Source organism: Equus quagga, chromosome 2 (assembly GCF_021613505.1).
Source record: "Equus quagga isolate Etosha38 chromosome 2, UCLA_HA_Equagga_1.0, whole genome shotgun sequence".
Lineage (NCBI taxonomy): Eukaryota > Metazoa > Chordata > Mammalia > Perissodactyla > Equidae > Equus > Equus quagga.
The window spans coordinates 47,708,740-47,720,119 of record NC_060268.1 but is presented as its reverse complement, the minus strand read 5'-3'; the positions used below and the strand labels follow the sequence as shown (position 1 = coordinate 47,720,119).

Sequence of the window (11,380 nt, the reverse complement as noted above, 5' to 3'; positions counted from 1 at the left end):
GTGAGCAAAACAGTTCTTATTTTCTCACATTCTAGGCAGCAGTTGATGTTGTCCAACCTAAATATTTTCGCCAGTCTGACGGGTAAAGTGATATCTTGTTATTTTCACTTGTATTTCTCTGATTACTAATAAAGTTGACATCTCTTCATATGCTAACCAGCCATTTGAGTGTCTCCATATGCAAACAGCCTATTAATTTGCTGTCAATTTCCAAGTTTTAAAAATTGGACTTCCTATCTTTTTTCTAACCAATTTACAGTAGTTTCTTATATATTCTAGGTTAGTATTAGTTATTAATCATTTGTTGGTTGTTTAAATTGCAAATATATTTCCTACTGTTGACTCTATTTGTGAATGGTGTTCCTCACTGAACAGAAATCTTTCATTTTGATGACCTCAAATCCATCATTTTTTTCCATCTATGGCTGTGCTTGTATCTTAAGACATTCTTTCCTAACCTAACATGTAAAAGATATTATCCTTCATTTTTTCCTAGTAATTTCTTGCTTTGACTTTTAAGTTTTAATCATGAATCCATCTGGAGTTTATTTTTGGATGCAGGGTTTGCCATGGATTCACTTTTCTTGTTACCCCACATAATGGGCCCATTTATTAAGTAATCTTTTCTTTCCCCTGCTGATCCTCAAGGCCACCATATAATGCAGGGCCCTGTTAGTGGGCTTCATTCTGTTCCATTATTCATTTATCCATTCCCATGCTAGTATCACACTGTTTTAATGACTATGGCTTTGTGATATCCCTTAATACATGGCGGGGCAAATCTCTTTGTTTTTTGTTTTGAGAGTTGTCTTAGTTATACATGGACTTTTATTCCATATGAAAAATAAACTCATTTTATAATTCTCCAAAAGTCCTGCTAGGATTTTGATTCCAATTCTATGAGGCTTATATATTAATTTGTGTACAATTAGCACCTGTACAATATTAAATATTCCCATCCATGAAAATGGCTTATCTCCCCATTTATTCAGGCCTTCCTTTATGCCTTTGAAGAGAAATTGAAACACTTTCTCCACAAAGGCCAAGTGCATTTTTGTTAGTGTAATCTCTGGACGCTTCATATTTTCGTTGATACTGTAGATGTCTTATTTTCTATCTCACTTTCTATCCTATTTTCTGAATGGTTATTGCTCCTATAAAGAAAAAGTTTTCATTTCTTTATTTGATTTTGAATATGGTCACACGGCTGAATTCTCTTAACAAGTTCCAGTAGTTTGTTGATTTCCTGAGGCTTGCTTTCTATGGACACGGTCATATCCTCTGCTCTTTCCAGTAAACACGCTGCGACCTCAGGGAGCTGGAACTCGGGCCGGGAGCGTCTCAGAACACACCTGCCGGCTGCCTCCAGGAGTCGCCGAGTCCCGGCTCCGGCCGCACCGGGCCCAACGCTCGGCCCCAGCGCCAGGTGCACCGACTTTACAGCCCAGAACTGGCCGGGAGGAGGGTCGCGCCCCGCTCGCAGCCACCGCCCCAGCCAATCACAGCGAGGCCTCGCCAAACTGGGCCGGGAAGGACCAATCGGCGACGCTCTCCTCCCGGGGCGCCCGCCCTCGGGAAAGTTAGCCGTTCGCAGAACTTCTCCCGCGAGATGGTCCAGCGCTGATTCCCGGGGCTCCCACGCTTTCTGCCCGGGGCCCCAGAGCCGCGCGCCGGACCCGAGCCTCGCACCGGCGCGGCCCTCGAGCGACGCCGGCTCCTCACGCCCATGGCGGTGGCCGAGCTCTACACGCAGGTAGGCGGGGGCGCGCGGGAGGGAAGCGGGCCCGGCGCGAATGCTGACTGTACCTGGCGCCCGGGCCACACCTGTGCACCTGGCACGCTCGCCCGGAGGAGGGACCCGGAGTGTCGCCCCCGCGGGGCTGCGGTCCCTGTGCACGAGGAAGGCGCCCCCGGAGCCTGGGTCCCTCCGGATGGGAGACCGAGTGGGAGGGGCTTCCCCTCTCGTCCGCAGCTTCTCGGTGTCTGGTGTCCAGGGGTCGCGCGACACCCCCCACCGTCCCCCGCGACCTTCGACCCCCTCCTCCCGCGCTACGAGTGTAATCAGAGTTGCCCGCAGGACGTAGAAACTTCAGACGTAGGCCAATACCAGCATCCGTAATCTTCCTGACCCACCTGGGAGCCCCTTGAACAACTTGGCACAGGAGTTTAGCGCCACAGTATTCAGGATGCTTTGTAGAATTCCTGGGTCTTCAAAATACTGGCAAATGCTTTGAAGTTCCTCTGATATCCGAAGCTGCAGTCTCACCCGTGGTAGAAACTGAAGGCTTTTGGGAACCCAGGGGTCCTGACGTGCAGTCACAGGTTCTTCACCTAACGTTGGGTGCTTTGCAGTTTATAAAATGCCTTTCACATTCACCCTGACTCCAGGAAACCCTCTAGAGCCTTCCTTCAAAACCTCCTCTTCCCCCAGGCAGAGGGCTTCACCCCTTATCTAGGAAGGGCAGTATTCCCACAGGATGCCCAGAACCATCTGAGATGAGCTTGGTTAATTATTTGGATAAAGAGTACAAAAGTGTTGGCCCTTTTGAAAAAACCTATCGGAATAGCCATAAAGCAGGCTCTTCCTACACCCCAGGAGAGGAATGTATGGTCCCCAGTGTCCGGATGAAGGAGACTAGAATCCATCCATTTCCCCTGACACGTGCCCTAACTTTATATTTAAAAAGGCTCTTTTGCTGTAGATATAAAAGATAGCTGTCAATAATTGTTTCAATGGTTTAAGCAAACTTTTTCTCTTCTACTTTGCTTCATTAGTAACAGCACAAATACAAATCAACCAAATCGTATTTTCCCCTCAATGCATTTCCATTAATAGAGTTAATGTCCAAATGGACAGTGTTTGAATTGCCCTAGTTCTGTTCTGGCATAGTTTTACCAGTAAGAATGTGAGCCATCAGATATCCAGTAGTGCTTCTTGGGTCTTCAACTTACTGGAGGTAAAAGAAAGTTCTTGGATAAAACTATTCTTGGAAGAGACTTTGGAGGACAGAGAAAACTGTTGAGGGTTAACCTATTTTAAGTAACCATTTTTTCCTGAAACAAAAATAGACAGGTGTGAGCATCTCTATCATCAAGTGCCTCAGCCACAAATATTTATTAAATACCAAGTAGGTACCAGGCACAATGTAGGAAAACTGACATGGAAGAGTTTTCTAGAGATGAGCTGGAATGGACAGAGATCCTGAGAATCCCAGAGCCAGAAGGAGCCTTGATGGCTGTCCCTACCCACCTTGTGTCCAGGTAGACACCTGTGTTCCTTGGCTGCCACCTCCCTTCCAGGTGGTCTGTCTGTCCCACTTTGTCAATTCCAGAGGTGGAAAGCACCCCCCACCCCATTTGGGTAGCTGCCTGTTTAGATTTTAGAGAGCTTGCTTTGTTAAAGAGTTCTTTCTTAAACTGAGACAACATCTAAACCCTCTTCCTTGCTTCCCTTCCACTCCTCCCCACACCCTCCCAGCCTCTCACCGCACCCCTGCCTCTGCAGATCCAGCCCGATTGTCCTGGAACACCACACAGAATTGGCCTAAGTCACAGCTTATGACTGGGGACCACATTTAGCCACATTGAACCCCCAGGGGTGCTCTGTTTCTTTGCGCAGTGTTAGCCACACAATGTTTTAAAACAACTTGAAATGCATTTCTGCACCCAGAGGCAAACAGTGACCCTGCTGCAGAGTGACAGGTGGGCTGTCCATTCTAAGATCCCTGTGTGGCAGCCAGATCCTATGTGACAGCTGCACCCACCCCATGATCTCCATGCTGTTGCCTGCCTGGCCCCTGTCTCGTCTTCCTTCTTGCATAGTCCTTGAAGATGGGCATGTTATCTCCCATTAAACATTTATTGAGGAATTTCTGTATGTAAAACATTATGCTTGGGGAGGATAGAAAGATATTTTTTTTAAGTAAGTCTTGCCTCTCGAATTTTCTGATTATGGAAATGTCAAGTAATGTGATTACGAAGGACTAGTGGGCATGGAGGAGCCTGCTGGGCAACAGAGCTGAGAAGGTGAGGGTCTTGGCTGCCAAAGAGTGAAGCCAGGGCTTTATACTCCAGTGAAGATTTTGAGTGGGGGACCACAGGATCAAGGGTGGTGTTTTAGGAAGTTGGGTATGCCAGCAGTGCCCATGGGACTCTGTGCCCGGTGGCGAGAGGCTGGAGTCAGGTATGTAAATTCTCAGGTCATCCTAAGTGTGTGGGAAAGAATTAGGGCTGCGCTATTGGAAATGGAGGATGGAGGCAGAGTCCGAGAGTGTGTGGGGGTAGGTGAGGATGAGACTGGGGAGCGTGAGGAGAGGGATGAGCCCAGGATGACATGGAGGTTAGCATCTGGATGACTGAGAGCAGAGTGGTGCCATTGACACAATTAGGGACGTCAGGAGGAGGGGAAATTTCTTAGGAAAGGCGTGAGACAAATTTTGTACCTGCAGGTGTTAAGTGGTGAGGGGGCTCCCAGGGCAGTGCCCTGGCTGGTTGGAAGTGAGGGTAGAGGATGGGCCAGGGGTCTTCTGCCCAGAGGTAGTAGCAGAAGCCCAGGCAGTGAGGGCCTCCCAAGCGAGAGAAGAGGGCCAGGACAGGACACTGGGGAATGCATCTGTTCAGGGAGGGCTGAGATGGAGCCGTCACACGGAGGAGGAGGCAGCAGACCTGGCACTGGGAGCCACAGGAAGAGAGGTTCCAAGAAGGAAGAGGGGACTCCTGGGAGGAAGGGTGACGAGAGTAGCAGTTGCAGCCAGCCTGATGGAAGTGTAACATGACCCATCTCTTTTCAAAAGCGCTTTGGCTTCATGCCTTGGAAACGGTCAGAGCATTTGACCCTGCAGTTCCTCTACCTGAAATCTCTCTGAGAAAAACCGGTCTGGCCATTCTCTACTTGAACCTGTCTGGAGGCTCCTGTCACTTTCAAGCTCCCTGACCAGCCCTGAGGTCTCGCCTCTCTGCATCCTCTCCCCACTGCCTGCCAGCTCCTGCCTTGGTTCATGCTCCGCCAAACTTCATGCATTCCTGCAGTGTCACCACTCTCTTCTGTGGCCCAAGGGCTCCCTCTGCTTGAAATGTCTGTCCCCTTTGCTCACCAGCACCTCCACCTTCCAAGTTCAATTTGAGAGCCCCTCTCCTGAGAAAGCTTTGCAGCCAGCCCTTCCATCTGGGCACCTTTCACTCATTCACTCTGTCTCCCCCGCCGACCAAAAGTTTCTGGAGAACAGGGAACACTTGCAGCTCAATAAATGTTTGATGTATACATGCATGAATGAATGTTTTCCTGTTTTCAAAAAAAGCTATGGGCATGCGGGTAATGTTGGTGATGGTTACTTTTATCTTGCAGTCATTGACTACTTCTCATGTGCCACATGCCATCCAAAGAACTTTATGTGCCTTTTTTCATTTGATCTGAATAAACAAAGCTGTGTGTTAGATGTTGCAGTTTTATAAATGGCTCAGGTTCAGTTGCCTGAAGTTACATAGAAGTGATGGAGCCAGGATTAAAGGCCTGTGCTCTCACCACATCCCACTACCACGGCTGCAGTTCAACCTCCCTTATCATCTTCCTCCTCTTCAAGGGATCTGACCATTGCCCCACACACAGAGGGCTTGTGGGAAGTCGATCCACTTCATGGCTGCCTCCCATGACGCCTGGTTCTTTATCAGATTATTCCTTCTAATAACTAAAATGGAACCAACCTCAACATCCAGCGAGAGGGGGAGAGTTACATGAATTATAACAGCCCCACAGGGTAGAAGGGTATGAAGCTGTCAAAATGCTACTTAAAGAGTTCAAACAACATGGGAAAATGATTCTATTATGTGAAAAATGAGGGTACAAAAACTGTATATGCTGTGTGGTCATGAACATAGAAGATATGCAAACAAAGGAAGATGACCAGGTGCATGAGTAACTAATGACTGGGCAGTTCTGTACGTGCAGAAAACTCAAGGAGGATCAAGGCTGAGGAAGGTCATTAGGTTTGGCGCTCGGAGGTCCTTGGCATTGGATTTGTCATGCCAGTCATTGTAAAACTAAATAATCTATGTAAAATCCTTAGCACAATACCTGACACATAATGCTTAATATAAGTTGGTTTTTTTATATTGATGCTATTATAATACGGGTGATTTTTAGTACCTAAATATTGGACTTTACATTTCTCTCTATTAAACTCTCCATCTTGTTGTTTAGTGTAGTGCAGCTTGCCAAGACCTTTTGAATCTTGATCGTCTTTAACTAATGCATCGTTTTATCTGCATGTTTGTTCCACATGTTCTGTTTTCTCATCTAAGACACTGGCAGAAGTGATGAATGGAGGATGAGGCTGTAGAGCTCTGTGGCATGCCTCTAGAGACCTTTCTTAAATTGTTTCTCATTCATCAGGATTCAGGTTATGACTGTTTTTGCCACAGATTCACAAATTATATTATCCTTCAACTGTCAATTTCTCTTGCTTGTGCATGAGGAACTCACAAGACATCTTCACAAAACTTCTGCTGAAACTCAGATATGCCATCAAAGAAGTATCTTGACAAGCAGTCCAGGGTCTCTGTCTAAAATAAGGTCAAAGGTCAGTTTAATGACTTTCCATTTAGCTATTGTAAGCAGTTTTTAGACTTCTATATATCATTAGCCACTCTGGAAAATTAGATTTATCCATTGTATTATATATGGGTAGTTCAAAAGAGTAAAAAAAGGGACATAAAGACTAAAATACCAAGTTTAGTCTTTAATTGGCACAACTGAACTGCTGTGAATTTGAATTTGTGCTCAGTAGATGTTTATGGAGCGCTCGCTATGGGGAAGTCGTCGTGTTGGATTCCAAGGCACAAAGACGAGGTTCTTGAAGCTCAGGTGCTGGTGCTGGGAGGTGAGACGTTCCCCGGAAACCTGGGGAAGGGGCAGAGAGAGTCTAAAGAGGAAGCGTCTAGGCCTGCCTGGGGTGAGGGTGGCAGGGAACAGGCCACAGAGGACGGGAGTCTTGAGCTGACTCCACTGCTCAGAGCAGTTTGCTCTCCGATGGGGAGAAGAGGGGTGGCTCCGGGGGTGGACGAAAAAGAAGTACAGAGTGCGGAGCCAAGGAAGAGCTTGGCACGTCCTAGAAACTGCTAGTGGTTTTGGTGGCAGCAGGCAGAGGGTGGATTAAAAAGGGAGTAAGCCTGGGTAGGAAAACCGGCTGGGACGGTGCCTCCCCAGGCCAGGCTGTTCATCAGAATCCATAAGGGGGCACTTTGAAAGCTTTCATCTGGCCGGGCCCCACCCATGGAATTTCTGATTCAGGTGGGGGTGAGGGGATCTGTCTGTGCACAGAAGCCTGGTACTCAGCCTGGTTGAGGAAGAGCTCAGCGGGCAGTGGCGCCTGTCAAGAGAGGACTGGTGGGGGCAGGGTGGCGGGAGCTGACTTATGGCCATGGCATTGGGCTGGATGGGGCAGACAGGTGAGACCTGTTTAGGATGCAGGCTTTCCAGCACCTGAGGACCATTTGGCTGTTGGGGGTGGAAGGAGGGTGGGGCAGCCCAGCATTGTCCCAGGTTTCCCACTTGAGGGGCAAGAGAACTGAGGAGGAGGAATGGGTTTGGGCTAGGTATAATGATCGCTTGAGCCTGGAATTTGTGAGTGTCTGAGGACATTTAGGGGTTGACAACTGGGATGCACTTGGAAATGTGGGCTAGACTGGTTGAGGGTTCTGGGCCGGAGGTCTCAATGGTGCACAGGTTTCAGGCCAGTCTCGAAGCCGTGGGAATGGGTGAAACTCTTCAGAAAAAGCCTGTCATGAGAGGAGGCCAGGAAGGACATCGGGAGACATGGGAGGAGGCCTGGGAGGCCAAAGAGGGCCTGGAGGAATGAGTGAAGAGGAGGAAGAGAGGGAGCGTGGTGTCGCTCCCCTGGCCCGGCTCGCCAAGAATGTAGAGACTCCTTTCCAGTCCAGAAAGTGGCTAGAAAGGAACTGATGTCATTCCATATTCCATGTAAAGTCTTCAAGCCATTTCTGTGGTTTTTTGAGAGGCCCTCAAGAAGGCAGGCAGCATGAGACCAGGCCCCTCTCCTCTCATCTGAGCACATGGGGCGGGTGGCTTCGGCATGTTCCTGAAGACAGACGGCTTCCTGGGCTCCGTGCTCCTGAAGCTGTCGCCTCGCTCCCGAGCCTCCCTTGGCCTAGGTGCAGCGTGAGTTGGAGGGTGTCGGGGTGGGGGGCGACCCTCTCTGCTCCTCTGGCCGCTGCAGGCCTGCCCCTGGAGGTCTGGCAGGTCATCTGAGTCCTGAGGCTCCTGCTCCCTGGGAAGGAACCGAACTGGGAAGGTCCCGTGAGAGCTCGTCACATTGTTTGGAGGACTGCGTTTGTTTGTCTAAATGATGCAGGGTTAGCTCTTCCTCAGGTTGAAAGCCTTGCCTTGTGGGTCGAGGAATGTGAGGAAGGAGGGAGGGTGCTGAATGGGTGTAACTTGTGTGGAACTGGGTAAACTTGGGCGTGTTTACTTACCAGGCTGGGTTTCAGCTGCGGGGCCCTGATGACCGGTGGCATTGCCGGCAGAGGCCCCGGGCCCGGTGGGTGTGGTTGGCCTGGGGAATCCAGCCCAGGAGGCCGTTTGTGCTCCCTCCAGAAGAGAAGCAGACGTTGGGTTCCATCTGTCCTAGTACTCCTCAGCATTTAATGTGACTTTTAGCTGAAACCAACCAGTGAAACAGTCCTGCTGAGCGCTCTCGAGTGGATGGTTGCAGTGGAGAGTTCAGGGTTATTTTCAGGGCCAGACTCATTGAATTAACCAGCTGTTCAAAGTAGGAGTCCCAGGCCCCGGGTCCCCTGGGGTTCTGGCCTTGGAGACTCTCTGTTTGGTGTTTGGTGGGTTACTGAGCCCTCTGAGCTTGTGTTTGGGGATCAATAAAACAAAAGGCTTCGGTTGGCTTAGTGACTTTAATGTTACTTCTCAGAGCCCCAGGCTTCTGTGGAAGGACCTGAGGGACCTCAGCTGTAGCCCCCAGCTCGGTTCTCCCCAGAACACCTCCCCCTTTACCTGTTCGGCATGGTGGGCGGCCGCCTTGATGGAAGCTTCCTGCAGCTTTCAGAACAACTTTGGCAAACAACCTGGAGTAGCCAGTCTTCAAGGACCCTTTCAGTTCTCAAATTCTATAGTGGCCGAGTCTTGATAAATTGGCGTAGTCCATTAATGATTTCAGCTTTATGAGATTAGCAATAATTATTTTCTAAAGCAGACCTGAGGTAGGAAATAGTAGCCCATGGCAACAAGGATGTGAGGAGTGTGGGTGTGTGTCTGAGAGGTGTGTGTCTGCATGTTTGTTTTTGAGGCTTCTGTCCACCTATTTGCATGGGTGTGTGTTTCTCAGTGTGTGTCACTGTCCCCAGGGTCATTCTCCCTTTCCCTCTCTCTCTCTCAAATCTTACCTATCGTATGCAAGCTCAGCAAGCTCCTGCTCTTAGCTATCTTAGCTAGCTGTCAAAAATTAAAGCAACCCAAAAAACTTAGGGAGTCATGATGTATATATATATATTACATATACATATAAACACACACACACACATATATATATACACATTTTTTTTGTTAAGTGAGCCAATTTATATTAACTAATAGATTAATGGTTATGCTCCTCAACCAACTTTGCCCTTGTCTAGCACTGGCGCCTTGAACTGTGTTTATACTTATTCTCTATTTCCTCCAACATCTTGTTATGAAAATTTTAAGCATACAGCAAAATTGAAAGAACTTTACAGTGAGCATCTGTCCTACCACCTAGATTCTAGCATGAACATTCTAATGGTAGGTAATGATACATTTCTTGTATCACCTCTATCCATCTTGCCGTCCTTCTAGCCAGCCCTCAACCCATCTTACTTTTTGGAGCGTTTTAGAGTAAATTGCGTACATCAGTGCATGTCCTCCTAAATAATTTAGTATGCCTATTGTTAAGAGTTCCATATTTGCTTAGTTCTTTGTGTAAAATTACCAGACAGTGAAACACACAAATCTTAAGTCTGCATTCTCTGAGGTTTAAAAAGTGCTTAACACCTGTGTAACCCAAATTCCATCAAGATACAGAATGTTGCCACCACCCCAGAACAGTCCCTCCAGTACCTTCCTAGTCACTCCTGCCTGCCCCTGCCCCAAGGCAACTACTACTCTGATTTTTTCCCACCTTATGTTAGTTTTACTATCCCAGCCCTTCATTCAGAGGGGTGCATACAGAATGCACTCATTTGTGTAATGCCTCTTTCACTCAGCCCAGTGCTTTAGAGATTCCTTCATGTTCTCGCTTGTGTCAGTAGATGATTCTTTTTATTGGTAAATAGTATTCCATTGTATGAGTATACCACAGTTTTATTTCTTTTTTTTAATTCATTCTTATATTAATGGGCATCTAGTCTGTTTCCAGTATTTGGCCATAATGAGCACTCTGATGCTAATCTCAGCTCTGCTTCTGGGGAACTTGGAGGCCCTGGGGCCAGTTTTCTTTGGGAAATGAGGGTTAGACGCTGGACAGCCTCTCAGACTTCCTCTGGATCTGGGATCCTGGGCTGTTGAGCCTTTGGATTCAGAATCTTTCCTGGTTCTGTTTAATGTCTCCATGGGTGAGCTTCTGAATTCGTGTTCCTGTTGGCCTTGTTATGTCCAGGACATTGGGGCACCCTGTAGGGGTCCCCATTGAGAGAAGCCACTGATACTTGAGCAGAGAGATACAGATATACACAGATGCTCATGCAGCTCCAGGCTACAGATTGGCTGGGTTAGTGGGAAGACCATGATGACTAAGAGGAGATGCCTTTCCTTCTTAGTAACCCGGCACTGTGCCCGATATGTACATAATAGATGCTTAGCAAGTGTTTATTGAATGAATGAGTGAACAGATGACCAGGTGAATGAACAAACACATGGCTACAGGAGACCGTGCGATGTGGGGTCTGGGTGGAAGAGCAGACATAGTGCATGATGCAGACAGGATGCCCAGAGGAGAGAGAAGGATGACTCATGGGACCCTATGATGAGAGCTGTAGTATAAGGACATGGCAGTCATCTTGTGTTTGTCGAGCAGCACTCAGGTGCCACTGATGAATTTTGGAGAGTGCGACCGGCCCCTGCTCAGTATGTGAGTGTGAATATTAGATGTATGTATTAGTCTGCTCGGGCTGCCAGAACAGTATACCACAGACTGGGGGCTCAAACAGCATGTATTTTCTCACAGGCCTGGAGGCTGGGCAATCCGAGATCAAAGCATTGGCAGGGTTGGAATGTGGTGAGGGCTTCTCCCCTTGGGTTGCAGGTGGCTGTCTTCTCACTGTGGACTCACATGGCCTTTCTTTGTTGTGTGCAGGTGGAGAGGGAGCCACTGCAAGCTCTCTGGCATCTCTTCTTATAAGG

The 11,380-nt window shown here is 48.2% G+C and overlaps 1 protein-coding gene across 7 annotated transcripts in view; it reads left to right on the top strand.

Annotated features, from left to right (window-relative positions):
* Positions 1-1,578: 1,578 nt before the first annotated feature.
* MYO5C (myosin VC) overlaps positions 1,579-11,380 on the top strand; it is a 92,519-nt gene continuing 82,717 nt past the window's right edge. For 6 of the 7 annotated variants that reach the window (XR_006887588.1, XR_006887587.1, XR_006887586.1 and 3 more), the window contains exon 1: positions 1,579-1,753. Coding sequence is in view for 3 of the 7 variants with exons in the window: in XM_046654376.1 (XP_046510332.1) it covers positions 1,727-1,753 (27 nt within the window). In the remaining 4 variants the exon portion in view is untranslated. The remainder of the gene's footprint in view (positions 1,754-11,380) is intronic. The other variant, XM_046654377.1, reaches the window with a different exon arrangement.